Raw genomic sequence first — 22,443 nt, forward strand, 5'->3', positions numbered from 1 at the left:
GGATCGTCTGTCTTATTCTATTGTACTATACTCTTTCAAGGACTTAGTACAGTGCTCTGCCCACAGTAAGCACTCAGCACAAATGATTAGTTAAGAAAAGCAAATGGAGAGATTTACTATTTTTCCACTCTGAAAGCTCAGATTTTAGGGAGACTCTACTTAAAACTTTAATACATTTGGAATAGTGTAAAAAATGTTTTATTTTAAAGTCACAGACCGTTAAAAGATCAATTTAGTCACAGACCATTAAAAGATCAATCAATTATATTTATTGAGCACTTACTGTGTTCAGAGAGCACTCTACTAAGCCCTCGTCGGAATACAGAATAACAGTTGCTAGTCACATTCCCAAGATGAAGTCCCTCTAAGACTATAAGCTCATTGTGGACATGGGATGTGTCTGTTGTTATATTATACTCTTTCAAGTGCTTAGTACAGTGTTCTGCACACAGTGGGCACTTGATAAATGATTGAACGAATGAATAAATATTGGGCCTGTGTGAAAAGAGAATGTTCACAGTGAAATTTCCATCATGACAGATGAGTCCTAAAATTGTAGAATGTTGGTCTCTGGGGCTTTTTGAGGTTGGGTTCCTAATATCGATGAAATAATTGTAACAAATTTAAGAGAGATGTGTTTCTCAAACTAATGCTTCTTTTCCTCCAGCTATGATCTTCAGAAACGAGTTACTGAACTGGAAACACAGAAGGAAAAAAGTAATGAAGATACAAAAGATATTAATGAGAAAAGTAATAAACTCTCTGATGAAATGAAGATTAAGAATAAATCTTTAAAAGATGTAGAAAAGTAAATATTTCTTTCCTACCATATTTCACATGAAAAGTATTCAACTCAGAAATGTTTAATTTAGTATCACAGCTTTTACTGTATACCATATTGCCAAAATAGTGTGGGAAGTGAGTGGAAATTATAAGAATTCATTCATTCATTCAATAGTATTTATTGAGCTCTTACTATGTGCAGAGCACTGTACTAAGCGCTTGGAATGAACACGTCGGCCACAGATACAGTCCCTGACGTTTGACGGGCTTAGGGTCTAATCAGGGGAGACGGACAGACAAGAACGATGGCAATAAATAGAGTCAAGGGGAAGAACAGCTCGTAAATACAATGGCAACTAAATAGAATCAAGGCGATGTACATTTCATTAACAAAATAAATAGGGTAATGAAAATATATACAGTTGAGCAGATGGGTACAGTGCTGAGGGGATGGGAAGGGAGAGGGGGAGGAGCAGAGGGAAATGGGGGGAAAAGAGGGTTTAGCTGCGGAGAGGTGAAGGGGGGGCGGTAGAGGGAGAAGGGGAGCTCAGTCTGGGAAGGCCTCTTGGAGGAGGTGAGTTTTAAGTAGGGTTTTGAAGAGGGGAAGAGAATTAGTTTGGAAACTGTGTGGCTGAAATCTCTCTTTTCCTTCTAATCCCAAAATACTGTTTGAGGTATCTTTATTTCTTTGTTAGGAAGCTCAATAAAATTACAAAATTTATTGAGGAAAATAAAGAAAAATTTACTCAGCTGGACTTGCAGGATGTTCAAGCAAGAGAGAAATTGAAACATGCTAAAAATAAGACAAAAAAGCTTCAGAAGCAGCTTCAGAAAGACAAAGAAAAGGTACAGTTAATAACATGAACTGCTTTCCTGTACGATCTTGTGGAGTTGGTTAATGTTGAAGATAGTTCTTCCACATGTGGAATCAGTTCTGAGACAAGTTCATTTTCTCATCTAAAATTCTGGTTTCATTTTTAGTCAGGATTTTGCTAGAAAGCCCCTAATGGTCTTTTTTCTCTCCCCTTTTGGGACTAAATGTAATATATCCACTCATTTCTTCCTCATCCATGATGGATAATGAATTAGGATAGACTGGGTAATTTTTGATGACCTTTCAGTGTTTTGGGATTTGTGTTGTTTCCCACAAAAACACTTGATTTCTGTTTTTGGTCATTTTTTTTTCCTTTTTTCAGTAACTTTTCAAATGTTTCTATTTTGTCCCGAGGTTGAGGAACTGAAGACCGTACCTGGCAATAGTGAAAAAATTATCGCTGAAATGACAACCAAAAGTAATGTTCTTGAAAAGGAAAAAGAAAAAGAGGATGAGAAACTGAGGCAAGTTATGGAGAGCCTCAAACTGGAAACTCAAGAACTGCAGAAAGAGAAAGAGGTACAAAACATCATTTTACTCTTGACCGGGCTCCTCAAATTGCAGGGTTAACAGTTCTGTTTTTGCTAACCTCATCATAACATGATCGATCTCTCATTCATGTATCAATGAGAGCAGAGAAGGGTAATAATAATAATAATGTTGGTATTTGTTAAGCGCTTACTATGTGCAGAGCACTGTTCTAAGCGCTGGGGTAGACACAGGGGAAACAGGTTGTCCCACGTGGGGCTCACAGTCTTAATCCCCATTTTACAGATGAGGGAACTGAGGCACAGAGAAGTGAAGTGACTTGCCCACAGTCACACAGCTGACAAGTGGCAGAGCTGTAGTTCCCTCTAGACTATAAGCTCCTTGTGGAGAGAGAAGATGTCTACCAACTATTCTGTTGGACTATCCCAAGAGCTTAGTACCGTGTTCTGCACTCAATAAATACCACTGCTAATAAATTAGTGGTATTTATTGAGCATTCAATATGTATAGAGCTTGGGAGAGTACAATCCTACTGAGTTGGCAGACAGGTTCCCTGCCCACGATGAGCTTACAGTCCAGAGGGGGAGATTGATTGATTGTAGTGATAGACTTCCCCAAAACCTGGCTAAACTTGTTTTATGTGCTTAAATTTATAGTAATTTTAGTAATAATAATAATGTTGGTATTTGTTAAGCGCTTACTATGTGCAGAGCACTGTTCTAAGGGCTGGGGTAGATACAAGGTAATCAGGTTGTCCCACGTGAGGCTCACAGTCTTCATCACCATTTTACATGTGAGGGAATTGAGGCACAGAGAAGTGAAGTGACTTGCCCACAGTCACACAGCTGACACGTGGCAGAGCCGGGATTCGAACCCATGATCTCTGACTCCCAAGCCCAGGCTCTTCACCACTTAGCCCCACTGCTTTGGAAGCTAAAAAGAACTGGACTAACAGTAGTCCATTTTTGCAAATATCACTGCATTTCTCTATTTCATCAAGTCAGTCAGCACACTGACAAGTGGCATGTTGGAAAATATATGAAAAGATAATCCACACGGCATTCCAAACAAAAGTCTGGGTACTGAGACTGTTATGTAGTAGAAGTAATGAAAGTCCCTCATTAAATATTGTGTAAAATGTCCCAGCACTATTTCATTAGTGATCATCAGTGCCTTAGATGAAAGAATTGGGAGTCAGCCGAATTTCAGGTGGTAGGAAATTGAGTGGGTTTGCCTAACTCTTTGGAAGGCAGAAGAGAGATCGGAACGACTATGGAGCTCTGAGTGTGGGTTTATAGAAATGAGCTAGATTCTGATGGGATGAAGGCACTCTGTTTGAACATCTCTCTCCCCGTTCACAGCTCAAAGCAACAGTGCGTGGGTTCTTCTGCCGAGGAAGCACACTGTATAGGAGGCTCTCTGCGACCTTTTATTTCCCTGTAGATCCTAGGAATTACAAGAACCAATAGGAAAATGCATTACAGCAAGGTGACTAGATTCAGAGGAGGTTTTTGTTCCAGTGAGTTTTGAGAACTGATAAATTGTATCTGAAGCACAGGGCGAAAAGTTTTAAAATTATTTCACGTAATCTTTCCTGCATTGTGACGGTGTAGAATGTTTAAAAAGTTCACACCCCCATTTTGTGATGTGATTTCCATAAACTTTAGACCAAGTGCATTTTAGATGATGTCTGTTTTATGAGTAACTAGCTACTTCAGATTAAATGGATTCTACCCATTTCGAACAGAGCCAAGAAAAAGAACTCATGGAATTCAGTAAAACAGTAAATGAAGCACGTTCCAAGATGGATGTAGCCCAGTCAGAACTCGATATCTATCTCAGTCGCCATAATACTGCTGTATCGCAGTTAAACAAGGCGAAAGAAGCTCTGGCTACAACTTCTGAGACCCTGAAAGAAAGGAAAGTTGCCATCGGAGAGCTAGAAACCAAACTACCTTCAAGTGAACAGGAGCTAAAAGAGGTAAAATCTGATTTCGTACGAGACTGGTGCCAACCTTTCATTTTCAGTGTGCTAGCGGAGCATCGAGGGGAGAAGGGAGAGGAGGGGCAGGAAAAAGTACTTACCTATCTCCTCCGCCACCTCCTTCTGGGTGCACACCCACTACTGGGGCTGAGCAGAAGAAGTCCCCTTCATATCTCTGTGCGTCACCTCCACCTGGTCTGTCCAGGCAGCCTTAAGGAATCCATCGGCATTGGCATTCCAGAGCCACTGAGATGGGAATCCCATATGGCCACCCATGGTGCACGACATTCAGGCTAGGATCTACCAACCATGGGTACTGCTTGCCGCAGTGCAGTGTAGTCTGGTGAGAATTTAGCCATATGCGTGCCCACCCCCAGTGGCTTGTTAGTTCCACAGGAAGGACAGCTCCTCCCGGGACTTCAGGGTAGGTATGAGAGGAGTCTCTCTCACCCAGCTAATCCAGGTGTCCAGTGAGAACAGGAAAAGCAGGAGTGGCCTTCTGTCTTCCTCCCCTCATGCTGTCAGCAGGCCAGAGGTGGAGCTGCCATCTTGGCCGCCCCTCTGCTCCCTTTCCAGTCCCATGAAGTTCCGGCTCGAGACCTTGGGGCGGCCAAAGGCCCTCTCGCCTCTGTGGAGTCAATATCTATGGTTTCCACATATTTATGAAAAACTGATCCAGACTTTTCTGTACTATTTTGTATTTCCCAGAACACTTTTTCATCAAGCAAGCTCTAAACAGTGAGGATGCTCACTGTTATTAATCCTACTTATATTTCAGCACATTTAATAGAATTTTATTGTTTACTGTGATTGAGTATTGCGAGCATAGTAAGGGAAGTGTTTAAAGACTTAGAGAATGTGGAATAAGACATACTCTCCTAGGAATTTAGAATATAAGGATGAGCCCTACAAAGCAAAATGAAGTACAAAAGCATTTGGAGAATTGTTCCATGTTTCCACAAATTAAAATTTTTTCATATGAGCTAAGTTTTATTTAGAGGTTGCTTTTCTTTTTCCCCCCCCAGAGAAGCTTTCCGTGATGGACTACCATTTACAGACTATATTTCCGTAAAACTCACAGGAGTCCTGAATCAATTCAACTTTTAAATCATTTGCTTAGCAAGGCAATAAAACTTTTAGACTCTTCCCATTAGGTAATGGCTGGAAACTCCCCCCTCTCTTTTCAGTTTTTACATCTGCATTTTCACATACTCCTTCAGCTTTCTCCTTAAAAAGGAATGAGCATGTTGCTAAAAGCGTTGGTATATATCTAGATGAACAGCCTGTACCCTGACAGGTTGCTGGAAGCAGCTCATGAAATGGTAAAATGCTTTAGTAAAGAAGTAAATTTATACTATTTTTCATTTAAAATATTGTTATAACATATATCGTTCAGATTATACATAAATGTTAAAATTGGCCCTTGGCGCTGATGTTTTTCAGCATTCATAGCAGGTCAGTTTTACATTTTAATAAATCAATTTTTGAGATTTTGAGTCTTCATGAGTGTTCAAACTTTTTTTTAGAAAGAAAATAAACTGGAGAAAGTCGCAAAAGAAGAAATGGGCATCAAAAATGTGGTTCGAGAGGCTCTCCAAAAGGTTGAAGAAGCAAAGAGTTCTTTAGCAGTAAACCGTAGTCGAGGAAAAGTTCTTGAAGCATTGATTCAGCAGAAAAAATCTGGAAAAATTCCTGGAATATATGGAAGACTGGTAATTTTTTAATATTAAAAAAATTAATGTTTAAATATTAATTTTTAATCTTACCATTCCTCAAAACAACACTCCAGTGGCTACCCATTTCCCTCCACCACAAGCAGAAATTCCTGAACAGATGCCAGTGTTCTCTGCCAACTCTCTCCTTCGTATACATCTGTTCTCTTCACCTGCTATTCCTCAGCTTGAGCTCTGCACAAGCTCTCCTCTCTCCCTAACTCCTTTTCCTCTAATCCCTCGCTTTACCTGACTCTTAACTTCAAATCCAAGAGACCTGGTTTTCCCCATTTTCAGGGCCTTCCTGAAATCCCATCTCCAAGAAGCATTACCCATTTCATTTCTTTGATCCCAAATCCTGCCACTCCAATACACTTAGGTACAGACATATTTATTCATCTTTCCATCTTCGAACTGTTATCAGTTGTGTCTTTGTACTTTCTCCTACGGTTTGTGAATGAATGGTGTATGCCTGTCCCTCTATTAAATCATAAGCTGCCTAAGGGCAGAGATTCCCAACTGTTTATTTAGGGGGCTTTGCACACAGTAGATGTTGACCAAAGAATAATGATAATTATGGTATTTGTTAAGCTCTCACTGTGTGCCAAGCACTGTTCTAAGCATTGGAGCACTGAACTGCTGTTAAATATTTTTGAATAGAATTTTAGGGCTTCTCTTTTAATCTCACTTTTATTTTACAAATAAATTTTAAAACTGCACACTGTTATAGCCTGGTAAAAGGCCTAGTGGGAAAGAATACTGGGCTGGGGGGGGGTCACGAAACTAGGGTTCTAATTCTGGCTCCATCATTTGCCTGCTTTGTGACCTTGGTCAAGTCACTCAATTTCTCTGTGTCTGTTACCCCATCTTTAAAATGAGGATTCAGTAACTGTTGTCCCTTCTATTGAAACTATGAGCCCTGTGTAGGACAGGAACTGTGGTTCTGGCCTAACTGGCTTGGATCTACCAGAGTGCTTGATGCATAATAAATTCATTCAATAGTATTTATTGAGCGCTTACTTTGTGCAGAGCACTGTACTAAGCGCTTGGAATGTACAATTCGGCAACAGATCCCTGCCCAATGATGGGCTTACAATCTACACGGGGGAGACAGACAGCAAAGCAAAACAGAACAAAACAAAACAAGACAATATCAAGATAAATAGACTCAAGGAAATATATGCCTCATTAACAAAATAAATAGGGTAATAAAATATACAAATGAGCCCAGCGGGGTGGGGGGCGGGGCGTGTTCAGTCTGGGAAGGCCTCCTGGAAAAGGTGAGCTCTCAGTAGGGCAAATAATAATGATGGTATTTCTTAAGCGCTTCCTATGTGCCAAGCACTGTTCTAAGCGCTGGGGTAGATACAAGGTGATTGGGTTGTCCCACGTGGGGCTCACAGTCTTAATATCCATTTTACCAATGAGATAAACGAGGCACAGAGAAGCTAAGTGACTTGCCCAAAGTCACACAGCTGATCAGTGGCGGAGGCGGCATTGTAACCCATGACATCTGACTCCCAAGCCCTGGATCTTGCACTAAGCCAAGCTTAACAAATGCCATAATTATCATTTTTATATTTTGGATAGTTGGTAGAGAAGGCATGGGGTGCCTGGGACCCATTTTTGACCCACTGGACATGGGGGGAGGTTAAACAAAACATCATTTTTCAGGAGACAGTTCCAGAGACCAAATAGTTTCCCATTGTTTTTGTTTAGGTTCTTCCCCTCCCCTCCGCCCCCCACTTCCCATATGAATGTGATTAGTCAGTGTGTGCTCTTTGGAATCTATGAGGCCAGATTTTCTATAACACTTTTAGCAAAGTCCTACTTTTGCTTTAAAGGGCTAATTGTTCCCTTTTCCGAACTAAAAGTTTTCTTTTTTTATAAAATTAGAAACTGGAGAAGTTATTTTCTTGGGACGATATCCCCATTTACCTTTTTGCATATAATTAGCTGACCTACTGCTGAGAGAAGTCTTTTAAATTACTTTTATTAGCAAATTTAAGCTCCACCTACAAAAGTATTCTGGGTGGGTTTTTTTGCCTCCAATTCATTGTTCAATGAAGTAATCTCTTTGTTTAGTAGAATAGGGAAAATTTACTTCATTTGTGACATGTTCATTTTTAGGGCGATTTGGGAGCCATCGATGAGAAGTATGACGTTGCCATCTCATCTTGTTGTGGTGCGTTAGATCACATCGTTGTCAATACTATCGACACAGCTCAAGAATGTGTAAACTTTCTTAAGAAACAGAATATCGGCGTTGCGACGTTTATAGGTTTAGATAAGGTGAGTGGATTGCGGGGAGGTAATTTTCTACTTTAATTTTCCATAGGTTGTTTTATGTTTACTTGTATCTCCTCAGGGAATAAAGTGGGTGGGATTCATGCAGATCACCTTAAGGGGAAAGCAGCTGCAGTGTAGCTAGCTGTTGGTGCCATTTCTGGGTGTGGGAACCTGGACAAGAACTAGAGTGGGTAGGAGCCGGCCAGAAGAGCTGGGCATATTTGTCTCTGGACCGTGATCGCATCCACTAATTCTGTTGTTTTGTACTGTCCTGGGTGCCTAGTTCGATACTCTGCACATAATAAGCACTCTATAAACACCATTAGTTGATTGAATTGTTACCCTGCTATATAAGCATGAAAGAAGGCAGAAGCTGAGTTGTTGGTAGGGTGCTGAAAAATAGTCTACATTTATGCCACCACAGATGCAGGATTGGACCAGTGTCACGGTGATGGGCAACCAAGAAAGGTGCTACCGTTCTACCTCACAGTCAATTGGTGTTTATTGGCCTCTTACTGTGTGCAGAGCACAACTAAGCGCTTGGGAAAGGATAGTACAAAAGAGTAGGTACAGATGATGCCTTCTCACCAGGAGCATACAAACTAGAGGGGAAGACAGACATAAAAATGAATTCCAGGTGGATGAGTACATAAATGCAGTGGTGATGGGGTGCACTGACCCAAGTGAATAGGTGGCCCAGGAGGGAGAGCTTACTTGACGTAGGCCTCGTGGAAGAGATGTGATCTTAATAAGGCTTGAAGGTGGGAAAGAGGTGGTGTGTCTGATATGAAGGGAGTGAACGTTCCAGGCCAGAAAGAGGATGATGGCAGCAAGAAAGATGAGTGCGGGATACAGTGAGAGAGAAGGTTGGATGGCAGTAGGTCAGTGAAGTAGGAGCGGAAAAGCGAATGGAGTGCTTTAAAGCCTGTGGTAAGGAGTTTCTGTTTGATGCAGGGATGGATGGGCAACTATCGGAGGTTCATGAAGAGAGGGGAAACATGGACTAAATGGTCCAGGGAACAGAGTGAAGTATGGACTGAAGTGGGGAGCGATAGGCAGGGAGGTCAGTAAGGAGGCTGGTGCAGTAATCATGGCAGGATAGGATAAGTGTTTGGATCAGCAGAATAGCAATTTAGATGGAGGGGAAAGGACAGATTTTGGAGATGATGTGAAGGTTGAACCAACAGAATTTGGTGACAGACTAAATACATGGGATTAATGCAAGTGATGAATTGAAGATAATGCTTGGGAGACGGGGAGAATGGTGATGGGAAAGTCAGGAGGAGGACAGGGTTTGGGTGGGTTTGGGTGCCGACTTGTTCATTCCAAGTGCTTAGTACAGTGCTCTGCACATAGTAAGCGCTCAATAAATACTATTGAATAAAGAGTTCAGTTTGGACATGTTAAATTTGAGGGATCAGTAGGACATCCAAGTGGAGATTTTCTGAAGGCAGAAGAAATGTGAGTCTGCAGAGCAGGAGAGAGGTTAGGGAGGTGGAGATGTAGATTTGAGAATTGTCCACGAAGAGATGGTAGTTGAAGTCGTGGGAGCGAATGAGTTCTCTGAGGGGGGACTTGGGTGAACATGGAGAATAGAAGGGGACCCAGAACTGGGCCTTCTGGGACTCCCAAAGTTAAGAGATGGGAGGCAAGGAGGAGCTAACAACAGGTCCTGAGAAGGAGTGGACCAGAGAAGTAGGAGAACCAAAAGAGGACAGTTATCAATGAAGCCAAGATTAGATAGGGTTTCCAGGTTTTGCCATGTCAAAGTCAGCTTGAGAGGTCAAAGAGAATTAGGTTAGAGTAGAGGCCATTGGGTCTGGCCAGGAAGAGGTCATTAGTGACCTTAGGGAAGGCAGTTTTTGTGTAGCAGAGGAGCAGAAGCCAGATTCCCAGGGGTCAAATTTGTAAAAAGTTGCTGAGAATTACTTGTTGAATAATGGGCCGGTATTTAGAAATTTAACAGTTCCTGGTAACGTGTATAAACTAAAGACACCCATATAGGATCAGAATGATGAAGCAATATGCATATTTCATGATTTTGGGTCTTTGATGAAAAACTGTAAAATACATATTCTAAGAAATATTTTCTCTTCCTTATAGATGACAGTGTGGGAAAAAAAGATGAGCAAAATCCCGACTCCTGAAAACACACCTCGTTTATTTGACTTAGTTAAAGTAAATGATGAGAAAATACGTCAAGCCTTTTATTTTGCCTTGCAAAATACTTTAGTAGCCAACAACTTGGATCAGGCTACAAGAGTAGCATTCCAAAAAGATAAAAGATGGAGAGTAGTAACTTTATCAGGACAAATTATAGAACAGTCAGGTAATAGAAAATGTTTCTATTTTTTTATTTTATTCATTAGTGGGTGGTGCTATGTCCTATCAGGTAGTAAGCTAATCTTTCTCTGTTTCTTTCCTCTCTTATATATATCATAACTCTTCTCAAGGCACAATGACCGGTGGTGGAAGCAAGATAATGAAAGGCAGAATGGGCTCCTCAGTTGTTGTAGAAATTTCTGAGGATGAGGTTAGTATACATCACATTGTCTCCATGGAACTGTTGAAGAAACAGTTAGGTTGCACTTTCTAGTCTGTAAATGATGGCTGAAGGGGCCGTATTTCAAAACATCTGTATTAACTATGCCTACAAGAAGGAAGATGAGTCTGGATGTTCTGAAACATAGTCTCTTGTTTGAGAAATTGGGTGGCCCTATAAAATGTACATAAAACATTTTGGGAGATTTGTGGATTATAGGGTAGTGTGGTCATATATGTTGATCAGGTAGAATAGTGTATCTATCACCTTAGTCCTTTCTTCAGATGATAGTCCAGCTGGTTCAAAACACAGTAAGAAACCAGCACCTGCTCTGGGTGCTAAAAAAAAATTCACACTTGTTTGCCGATATTTAGAGGAATGATTAAAACAATGTTTCTGTTTTAAGAGCGTAGAGTAGCCTAGTGGTATGAGCATGGACCTGGAAGTCAGAGGACCTGGGTTCTAATCCCATCTCTGCCAAATGCTTGCTGTGTGACCTTGAGCAAGTCACTTCTCAATGCCTCAGTTTCTTCAACTGTAAAATGGGGATTAAAGACCTGTTCTCCTTCCTACTTTGACTTTGTGGAAGAGGGACCATGTCTGAGCTGATTAACTTGTATCTACCCCAACGCTGAGAATGGTGCTTGACACATAGTAAACCCTGAACAAATAGCCTAATAATAGACCGTGAGTCCCATGTGGGACAGGGACTGTGTCCAACCTGATTGTCTTATATCTACCCAAGTACTAAGTGTAATGCCTGGCACTTAATACGTGCTTAAATGGCAGAGAGGGGGTGGCTCTATGAAATAGGTTGTACCGTTCCACGCCTATAATATACTGGTGAAATCTCAGTAAAGACGGTAACATCTCTAAGAAGAACCTCTGTAAAATGGGGAAAACAAATCTCTAGGTCCAGGTGGTCATGGAGCAGTCGCAGCCTTTGGTTTTCCTGCCATTTTCTGGCTCTGCTTGGTACAGCACTTAAGTAGATATCTTTAAAGTATATATTATAAATTACTTATTTATCCATATTAAAGTCATTCTCACCCTCTGAATTGTAAGCTTGTTAGGGGCAGGGACCGTGTCTTCTAATTTTGTCATGCTCTCCCAAACGTTTACTGCATTGCTTTGCAAACAGCGAGCACTCGAAAAATATGATCGATTGACTGCCAAATCTGGTTGTTGAGCCAGGACCTTGGGGCTGATGGGGTAGGCCCTTACCATACAGCCCACATCCCATGACACCGCCACCTTGCTAAAAGCTGCGGCCAACGGTACGGGCTGCTGGACTCCTTGGCTCCTTCTAGCCCGTCACTGCTCTGAGGTAGAGAGGACAGAGAGCAGGGGAATCGAGCAGCAAGTAACCCACCTACGGTTTTCTGCCAAAAGTCCTTGGCTCTCTTTGGTTTCACCTTCTCCCTCAACCCCGCAGCACTTCTGTACATATTGGTAATTTATCAGTATTCATGTCTGTCTCCCCCTCTAGGCTGTAAGCTCACTGTGGACAGGGAAGATGTCCACCAACTCTGTTGGAGTAAATCCTTCTCAAGTGCTTAGTACAGTGTTCTGCACACCATAAGTGATAGGTAGACAGCAGCCTTCAAAAACTTAGGTGTCACGTTGGGGCTCCGGCAGGCTGAGCAGCCTTTGGGAGCTGGGAGGGAAATGGAGAAGTGGCTCAGGAGGGAAAGGGGTCCCTGTCCTGTGCTGGAGAGTCTGAGGAGGAGTTCCGTGCTCAAATGTGCAGGCAATCCAGCCAGAGATCAGGAGAAGGAGGAAGACACTAATGTCTCCCAGGCCCGGCCCATCATGCTGCACCTTTCCTCCCCCATTCCCTTCCCCTTTCCCTTCTGGGAACAACCCCTGTTCTGGAAAGCAGCTGTGTGGTTCCTTAGTGTCTTCATCAATTTACCCTGTGAGCAGCGAGAAATAATCAGTGGTATTTCTGGAGCACTTACTATGTGCAGAGCACTGTTCTTAGCACTTGGGAGTACAGTGCAATACAAGAGAGGCAGAAAATGTCTGCTAATTATCTTGAGTTGAAAGAGCATGGGCCTGGGAGTCAGAGGATGTGGGTTCTAATCCCGGCTCTGCCACATTTGCTATGTGACTGTGGGCAAGTCACTTAACTTCTTGAGGCTTCAGTTACCTCATCTGTAAAATCGGGATTGAGGCTGTGAGCCCCATGTGGGATAGGGACTGTGTCCAACCTGAATACCTTGTATCTCTCCCAGTGCTTAGAAACAGTGCTTGGCACACAGTAAGCAATTAACAAATGTCACAGTTATTATTATAGTTACTGTTGTTACTATCATTACAAGCTTAGAGTCTAAAAGGGGAGAACAGTGAATATCAGAATATATCAGATGAGGAGGCCGTAAATGGTTGATTGGCTCTTTGTGCATCAACTGTTTAAAGGATTCATTTTGCTAGGCTCTTCTGCAAATAAAGATTGCCGACTCTTCACCTAGGAGAAATAGACATCATTTCAGTGAACAGTGTTTTGATTAAAACTTCTCCAAAATCAGAGAAAGGAAATTGCTTTCAAGACTCCCTCTTTCACCTTCCATATTCTAGACAGTTTATATTGCTGTGCCTAGTTCCCTCAAGTTTCCAAGAGCAAACTACTAGGTGCAGGTCTCTGGGCTCCACATGATGTCTACCATTAAACCAAAAGCAAGAAAGGCTATAGGGACCAGTTAGTCATATTTACTGAGCATTTGCTGTGTGCAGAGCACTGTGCTCATCCTCATCATTGTTGTTTTTGTTAAGCACTTACTACGGACCAAGCACTGTTCTAGGCGCTGGGGTAGATACAAGATAATCAGGTCAGGCACAGTCCCAAGTGGGGCTCGCAGTCTCAGTAAGAGGGAGAACAGGTATTGAATCCCCATTTTACAGATGAGGAAAGTGAGGCACAGAGAAGTGACGTGATTTGGTCAAGGTCACAAAAAAGGCAAGTGTAGCAGAACCAGAATTAGAACCCAGGTCCTCTGACTCCCATGCCCATATTTTTTCCACTAACTCCTGGGAGAGTACAATAGAAGACACAATTGAAGGTGCTTCCAATCTAGCAGGTGAGACAGACAAATTAAAAATAAGGAAAGAGAATGAGGAAGATGGATATGTGAGTCAGATGTTTCAATTTGCAGCACTGAGTCTAAAAAAGTGTTGTGGTTGATCGTGAGTGGATAAGTGGAGGTGGTGCAGATCGAGTAGGGAGCTGGGATGATATTAAATAGATTCACATGCTTCGTCAGACTCTTACCTCCTTCCTGTTCTATGCTGAATAAACAGTAGGAATATGAACCTTCCAGCACCCAGAGCAATCAGTCAATCAATAGTATTGAGCACTGTACTAATCACTTGGGAGAGTTGGTTGCTACAGAGTGGATAGACATGCTCCTTGACCATGATAAGATTTGTCTAGAAGGGAAGACAGTGATGTAAACAGATAAGTTACAGATAAGTACATAGGTGCTTTAGGGCTGAGGGTACAGATCCAAGTGCTTAGACAACGCAGAAGGGAGAGAGAGACAGGGAAAATTCCCAAATGCTTCGTATAGTGCTGTGCACACAGTAAGCACTCAATAAATACGATTGAATGAAAGAAAGAAATGAGGGGAGATTGGAAGCTCTGTGAAAGCCCTGGTTACGTTCGTTGAAATAACCCCCCAGGTAGAATGATGACCATCAATCATTAGTATTTTATTAAACATATACTCTGTGCAGAGCACTATCCTAAGGACTTAAAAGAGCACAGTAGAGTTAGGAAACATATACCTACCCTCCAAAGAGCCTGCAATCTCTGGTGAAGGAAGGGAATGGAGTGGTGTGCTCTGGTGCAGCTAAGGTTGCTGGTTTGATTTTTGGTCGGACATCATAGTGTATTCTGTGTTTGTGTTAGTTTACAGGAGCAAGCCAACTCTCCGGTGAAGTCGAATAATGTCAGGAAGAAAACAGCCCAGAGTAGTTGTCCAGATTACAATTGAAAAGAATATAAAAGGAGACTCAAATGGAGATGAGTTCTAAACTCCAGCCACAAAAATTACATGGGTACAGTGGCTCCTTACCATATACTGTTGAACTGTGTCCAACCCGATTTGCTTGTATCTAGCCTAGCACTTAGTACAGTACCTGGTACATAGTAAGCACTTAAATACCACAGTTATTATGTGCTCAGGTTAGGTCCTCCAGGTACATAAGCACTTTCCCTTTAAGGTTTTGTCCAAAGTTTTTTCTTTAACCTCCAGTCTCATCACTGGAGTCTGCTGACCATGTGAATAAACTGACAGATAAATAGAAATATTTTCTTAGAGGCACAACTCTAGACTGTAAGCTCATTGTGCATAGGAAACGTATCTGCTAACTGATGGGTTGTACTCTCCCAAGCACTTAGTACAGGGCTCTGCATATAGTAAGTGCTCAACAAATACCGTTGATCGACTGCCTTAAAAAAAAAAAAAGGCAAATTTTATTAATGCGTAGTTTTCTTCATAGGTAAGCAAAATGGAATCCCAGTTGCAAAAGGATTCCCAAAAAGCAAAGCAGTGCCATGAAGAAAAATTACAACTTGAAGAATCAATAATAAAATTGCGTCAGAGTGTTCGAGAGATGAAAAACACTCTAGAAAAATATTCTGCAAGCATCCAGGTTTGTGATTTTTGTGAACCAATATGAAGTTATTGTGTTAATTTCATCTGGAGGCTGAGGAAATGAGAAGGGAGTCAAGCCAGTGGTATCCCCGGATTGGTGTATGGGTGCACAGTTAAGATTTTGGGGGAAAGGCCATCTCTACGGAATGGATGTAGTGGTGACAGGCTTTCTGGGGAACAGTACTCTTTAGTGTGAGGGATGGGATATCTTGGGAGAAATACCTTTGTTCCCATCCTTATTTAATTCTTTGGAATTTGATATGGTCAGGGGTTTTTTTGTTGTTTCTTTTATAACACCAAGGATTTCTGTGCTTATGGGGTGGCTTGAGGTTTTCTTATTCTTTTAATTCAGTATAATATTGATGGTCTATCTTTAAACACTTTTTGATTTTGTAGAGTTTATTAGAACAAGAAGTATACTTAAAGGGACAGGTCAGAGAACTTGAGGCTAATGTGCTTGCTGCTGCTCCCGACAAAACCAAGCAGAAGTTGCTGGAAAAAAACCTTAGTGGCTTAAAGACAGGTATGTAGAAAAGATTGATGCAATTTTTTAAATGACTATAAAATTGCTATTTATGTTTTGAAATGTAAATGTTTACTTGAAAGCCTGACATGTCCTTTAAACAAATGGTATTTCTTGTCTAATTTAACTGGCCTATTATCTTAGTGTTCTAATATATGTGGTTTCCTGTGACATTCATTTAATTCAGTTGACTTTATTGGGTTTTTACTGTGTGCAGAGCACTGTATCAAGTGCTTGGGAGAATATAATATAATGAGCAGACACAGTCTCTGCCCACAACGAGCTTACAGTCTAGAGGGTGATACAGACTTTAATATAAAGAAATTCCAGATATAATAATAATAATAGTATTTATTAAGCACTTACTATGTGCCAAGCACTGTTCTAAGCACTGAATGTACATAAGTGCTTTAGGGCTGGGAGGAGGGATGAATAAAGGGAACAAGTCAGGGCAACACAGAAGGGAGTGGGGAAAGAGGAAAGGGAGGCTTAGGGAAGGCCTATTTGAGATGTGCCTTCAACAAGGCTTTGAAGGGGATGGGGAGTAATTGTCAAGCACTTAGTACAGTGCTCTGCACTTAGTAAGCGCTCAATTAATACTATTGAATGAATTGTCTGTCAGATCTGAGGACAAAGGGCATTCCAGGTCAGAGGGAGGACCTGGACAAAGGAGATAGAGGTACAATGAGAAGGTTGACTTTAGAGAGGCAAAATGTGCCGGCTGGGTTGTAGTAATAATAATAATGGTGGTATTTGTTAAGCACTTACTATGTGCAAAGCACTGTTCTAAGCGCTGGGGAGATGCAAGTTGATCATCAGGATGTCCCACGTGGGGCTCACAGTTTTAATCGCCATTTTAGAGGTAACTGAGGCACAGAGAAGTTAAGTGACTTGCCCACAGTCACACAGCTGACAAGGGGCAGAGCCTGGATTCAAACCCATGACCTCTGACCCCAAGCTTGGGCTCTTGCCATGGAATCACGCTGCTTCTAGGGGAGTAGCAAAGGTGAGCTAGGAGAGGAAAAGTGATTGAGTGGTTTAAAGGCATTGGTGAGGAGTTTCTGTTTGATGCGGTGGTGGATGGGCAACCACCGGAGTTTCTTGAGGAATGGGGAAACATGTCCTGAGCCTTTTTATAGAAAAATGATCCAGGCAGTAGAGTGAAGTTTGGAGTGAGAAGGGGCAGGAGCCTGGGAGGTCAGCAAGGTGGATGATAGAGCAATAATTGTGGTATTTAAGTGCTTACTATGTGCTAGGCGCTGTACCTAGGCACTGTAATCAAAGAGGGAGAAAAGTGATTAACATGGTAGCAGTTTGGATGGAGAGGAAAGGGCAAATTTTAGCAATATTGTGAAGGCGGGACTGACAGGATTTCATGATGAATTGAATATGTGGGTTGGATGAGAGAGGAATCAAGGATAATGCCAAGATTATGGGCTTGTGAGTCAAGAAGGATGGTCGTGCCGTCTACAGTGAGGGAAAGTCAGGGGGAGGACAGGGTTTGGGTGGGAAGATAAGGAGTTCTGTTTTGGAAATGGTAAGCTTGAGGTGACGGGAGGCCATCCAAGTAGAGATGTCTTGATGGCAAGGGGAAATGCGGCGCTTCAGAGAGGGAGAGATCAGAGAGGGAGAGATCACGGCTGGAGATGTAGATTTGGATGTCACCTGCATAGAGGTGGGAGTTGAAGCCTTGTGAGCGAATCAGGTCTCCGAGGAAGAGGGTGTAGGTGGAGACACCCTCTTGAGGTACCCCCACAACTAGGGGCTCGGGAGGCAGAGGGGGAGCCCCCTAAGAAGACTGAGAATGAATGATAAGAGGAAAACCAGGAGAGGATAGTGTCATTGAAGCCAAGGGTAGATCTTTTAGACGGTGAGCCCATCGTTGGGCAGGGATCATCTCTATATGTTGCCGAATTGTACATTCCAAGCACTTAGTACAGTGCTCTGCACACAGTAAGTGCTCAATAAATATGATCAGATGAATGAATAATATTTCCAGGATAAGTGGAAGGAGGGGTCGACATTGTCGAAGGCAGCTGAGAGGTTGAGTAGAATTAGGGTGGTGTTAAAGTCTGTTGGATCTGGTAAGGAGATCACTGGTGACATTTGAGAGGGTGGTTTCCATGAAGTGAAGTGGGGGAATTCCCCCCATGATGGAGCAGGCGTTCCACAGTCCGCACTTGGGGGAGGAAACAGTGCGAGAGTTGGAGTGGATTTAGATGGAAGTGAGTTGACGGAGGCGGGGGTCACGAGGGGTCCTGGAACGCCCTCCCTCCTCACCTCCGCCAAACTGATTCTCTTCCCCTCTTCAAAACCCTACTTAAAACTCACCTCCTCCAAGAGGCCTTCCCAGACTGAGCTCCTCTACTCCCTCTGCCACCCCCCCTTTACCTCTCCGCAGCTAAACCCTCTTTTTCCCCTTTTCCCTCTGCTCCTCCACCTCTCCCTTCCCATCCCCACAGCATTGTACTCGTCCGCTCAACTGTATATATTTCCATTACCCTATTTATTTTGTTAATGAATTGTACATCGCCTTGATTCTATTTAGTTGCCATTGTTTTTACGAGATGTTCTTCCCCTCGACTCTATTTATTGCCATTGTTCTTGTCTGTCCATCTCCCCCGATTAGACTGTAAGCCCGTCAAACGGCAGGGACTGTCTCTATCTGTTGCCGACTTGTTCATCCCAAGCGCTTAGTACAGTGCTCTGCACATAGTAAGCGCTCAATAAATACTATTGAATGAATGAATGAATGAGGGGTGACGTGACTCTGGGACGGGATTGCAGGGATGGAGACAGACCATGCAAAAGATAGAGAGGGGTTGGTTGATGGAGGGGAGACTTGGGATGGGCTGACTGGAGTGGGGGTGATTGAAGAGTCATGGTGTAGTCAGTGAAGTTTAAGCCTTGTAGTTGTAAAAGACAGGAATAACTACTTAATCTGGTGATACCCTGAGGAGATGGCTGAATTTTCCTTGGGCCCTTGAGCATGAAGAGGCCTGTGATTAGGAATAAACAGACTCCTGGTGTGAAGAAAGCAGGGGCTGAATAGGTGTGAAGGCAGGCAGACATTGAAATGTAAATATGTATGAACCGGGGTCTTTGTCACCTGGGGGTTAGGTAGCCACAGGCTGATCTGACTGCAAAACAGATTCTGGAAAGTCATGTGAATATTCATTCATTCAATCATACTTTTTGAGCGCTTACTGTGTGCAGCTGTACTAAGTGCTTGGGAAGTACAATTTGACAGATAAAGACAGTCATCCTACCCAACCCAACCCTACCCAACAACGGGCTCACAGTCTCATGTGGGATTGCAGGGTATTTGAGTTCCATACATTTTTTTTCTTTTCAATTTAAAAATAGTTATTTTAAGGCACATTTCATTCTTTCAATCCTATTTATTGAGTGCTTACTCTGTACAGAGCACTGTACTAAGTGCTTGGAAAGAGCAATATGGCAATAATGAGACAATCCCTGCCCACAATGAGCTCCCAGTCTGGAGGTGGGGAAACAGACATCAGAACAAGTAAACAGGCATCAATTTAAATAAATAGAATTATAGATGTATACATATATACATAAGTGCTGTGGGGCGGGGAGGAGGAAAAGAGCAAAGGGAGCGAGTCAGGGTGACATGGGAGTGGGAGCTCAGGAAATGTGGGCTTAGTCTGGGAAGGCCTCTTTGAGGTGGTGTGCCTTCGGTAGAGCTTTAAATGGGGGGAGAGTGATTGTCTGGTGGATTTGAGGAGGGAGGGCATTCCAGGCCAGAGGTGAGACATGGGCTCTAGGTCGGCGGCGAGTCAGGCGATATAGAGGCACAGTGAAAAGATTAGTACCAGAAGAGTGGAGTGAGTGGGCTGGGATGCAGAAGGAGAGAAGGGAGGTGAGGTAGAAGGGGGCAAGGTGATGGAGAGTTTTAAAGCCAGTAGAAAGGAGTTTGTGTTTGATACAGATGTGAATAGGCAAACACTGGAGATTTTTGAAGGGTGAGGGGGTGACACACCTTAAACGTTTCTGAAGAAACATCCAGGCAGCAGAGTGCAGTATGGTCTGAAGTGGGGAGAGGCAGGAGGTTGGGAGGTCAGAAAGGAGGCTGATACAGTAATCTAGTCGGGATAGAATGAGTGATTGTATTAACATGGTTGTGGTTTGGATGGAGAGGAAAGGTGGATCTTGGCGATGCTGTGAAGGTGAGACCAACAGGATTTAGTGATGTGTTGGGTATGAGGACTGAATGAGAGAACACAGTCAAGGACGACACCAAGGTTGTGAGGCGGGAAGGATGGTTGTGCCTTCTACAGTGAAGGGAAAGTTTGGGAGAGGACAAGGTTTGGGAGGGAAGCTAAGGAGCTCTGTCTTGGACATGTTGAGTTTGACGTGGCGGGAGGACATTCAAGTAGAGATGTCCTGAAGGCAGGAGGAGATGTGCACCTGGTCAGTCTAGGCATGATCTTGATAAATGTCCTATTTTAAATTTCAGATTATGAAAAAGTGGCTGCAAAGGCTAGTAAAGTGGAAGCAGAGGTTAAAAGATTACACAACATCATAATGGAGATCAACAATCATAAACTCAAAGGTCAACAAGACAAACTGGATAAAATAACCAAGCAACTAGATGAATGTGCTTCTGCTATTACTAAAGCTCAAGTAGCTATCAAGACTGCAGACAGGTAATCTCCAGAGTGTGTCCTTAAAATGTGTAGATTGCAAATCATGATCAGTCACTCCATGATATTTATTGAACGCTTTGTGCATAGCACCGTACTGGGTGCTTGGGAGAGTACAGTACAACAGAGTTGTTAAACATGCTCCCTGACCACAAGGAGCTTACAGTCTAGAACTACAATACCAGGGTCTCCTGGAACCACAAGATCCAACTTTGTAATTGCAAGGGAGTCTCCTCAAATCTGCCAAACTAACTCTCTTCCCCTCTTCAAAGCCCTACTGAGAGCTCACCTCCTCCAGGAGGCCTTCCCAGACTGAGCCCTCCCTTTCCCTCTGCTCCTCCTCCCCTCTCCATGACCCCCTTCTCCCTCCCTTTGCTCTTCCCCCATCCCCTCCCCACAGCACTTGTGCATATTTGTATAATTTACTACTCTATTTTGTTAATGATGTGTACCTATCTATGATTCTATTTATCTTGATGATATTGACGCCAGACTACTTATTTTGTTCTGTTGTCTGTCTCCCCCGTTTAGACTGTGAGCCCATTGTTGGGCAGAGATTATCTCTATCTGTTGCCAAATTGTACATTCCAAGCGCTTAGGACAGTGCTCTGCACATAGTAAGCACTCAGTAAACACTATTGAATGATTGAATTTATGGGCTATCCTCAACATCAAAGAAACGATGTGGTCTAGTGGAAAGAGCACCGATCGGACCTGGAAAGTCGGAGGACCTGGAGTCTGTGTGTCCTTGGGCAAATCACCTCACTTCGCAGTGCCTCCATTTCCTCTTCTGTAAAATGAGGATTAAGACTGTTAGACACCCATGTGGGACATGGACTGTGTCCAACCTGATTAGCTTTTCTCTTCCCAGAGGGAGGAAGAGAGGAGGAGGGAGAGGGAATATGAATGGAATGAATTCTCTCGGCATGGTGTAATGGATAGAGCTCGGGGCTGGGAGTCAGAAGGTCATGCGTTGTAATTCCGACTGTGCCACTTGTCTGTGTGACCTTGGGTAAGTCACTTCACTTACTCTGTGCCTCAGTTATCTCATCTGTAAAATGGAGATTGAGACTGTGAGCCTCTTATGGGACAGGGACTGTGTCCAACCCACTTTGTGTGTATCCCATCAGCGCTTAGTACGTCTTGGACATAATAAGCGCTTAGTGAATACCACAATCATTAGTATAATTATTATATTGGTTCTCCCTCGTACTTAGTCTGTGAGCCCAGTGTGGGACAGGGACTGGGCCTGATCTGATGATCTTATATCTATCCCAGAGCCTGGCACATAGTCCACATTCTACAAATACCACAATTATTATTGTTATCATTATCATCAAGTGGCATCCCATCGCATCTCTTCCAAGAGGCTTTCCCCATTTAAGCACGCCTTTCCTCGGCTCCCTCTCCCTTCTCTGTCGTCTTTGCCCATGGATCTGTGACCTTTGGACAGTTATTTGCCCCAACCCCCCAGCACTTATGCACGTATCTTTAAATTATGTATTATAAATTACTTATATTAATGTGTATCTCCCCATCTAGGCTGAAAGCTCACTCTGAACAGGGAACGTGTCTGCTAATTCTGTTGTACTCTCCCAAGCATTTAGTGCAGTGCTTTGCACATAGTAAGTGCTCAATAAATACCACTGATGAATTGATAACCTGATTACAAACAATGAGCCAAGTCATTGAAATTACACTCATCTCAATAAGATCGTTGAGGCATGTGACGCAAACATTTGCTTTCTGATAAGCAGTAATTGGGAAACCAAAAGCGAGAACAGTGGACAGATTAAAATGAAGTCTCAGGTGTCCGATGACATTCTAGGAAAGGGAGACATGATCTGCTTTTGTCATCAATTGCCAAGTATTTCTCCTATTTCTGCACCGCAAAACATTATTTATTCTCTTAGATACCT

At 42.8% G+C, this 22,443-nt stretch overlaps 1 protein-coding gene across 1 annotated transcript in view; it reads left to right on the plus strand.

Moving 5' to 3' along the window:
- The window catches only part of SMC4 (structural maintenance of chromosomes 4), a 63,561-nt gene that overhangs the window by 30,559 nt on the left and 10,559 nt on the right, over positions 1 to 22,443 (plus strand). Inside the window, exons 7-17 of the mRNA XM_029066846.1 lie at positions 668 to 808; positions 1,479 to 1,629; positions 2,012 to 2,176; positions 3,894 to 4,127; positions 5,657 to 5,842; positions 7,973 to 8,134; positions 10,235 to 10,460; positions 10,585 to 10,664; positions 15,177 to 15,329; positions 15,728 to 15,854; positions 20,338 to 20,527. Of these exons, the coding sequence (XP_028922679.1) occupies positions 668 to 808; positions 1,479 to 1,629; positions 2,012 to 2,176; positions 3,894 to 4,127; positions 5,657 to 5,842; positions 7,973 to 8,134; positions 10,235 to 10,460; positions 10,585 to 10,664; positions 15,177 to 15,329; positions 15,728 to 15,854; positions 20,338 to 20,527 (1,815 nt within the window). The remainder of the gene's footprint in view (positions 1 to 667; positions 809 to 1,478; positions 1,630 to 2,011; positions 2,177 to 3,893; positions 4,128 to 5,656; positions 5,843 to 7,972; positions 8,135 to 10,234; positions 10,461 to 10,584; positions 10,665 to 15,176; positions 15,330 to 15,727; positions 15,855 to 20,337; positions 20,528 to 22,443) is intronic.

This window comes from Ornithorhynchus anatinus, chromosome 1 (genome assembly GCF_004115215.2).
Source record: "Ornithorhynchus anatinus isolate Pmale09 chromosome 1, mOrnAna1.pri.v4, whole genome shotgun sequence".
Taxonomy (NCBI): Eukaryota; Metazoa; Chordata; class Mammalia; order Monotremata; family Ornithorhynchidae; genus Ornithorhynchus; species Ornithorhynchus anatinus.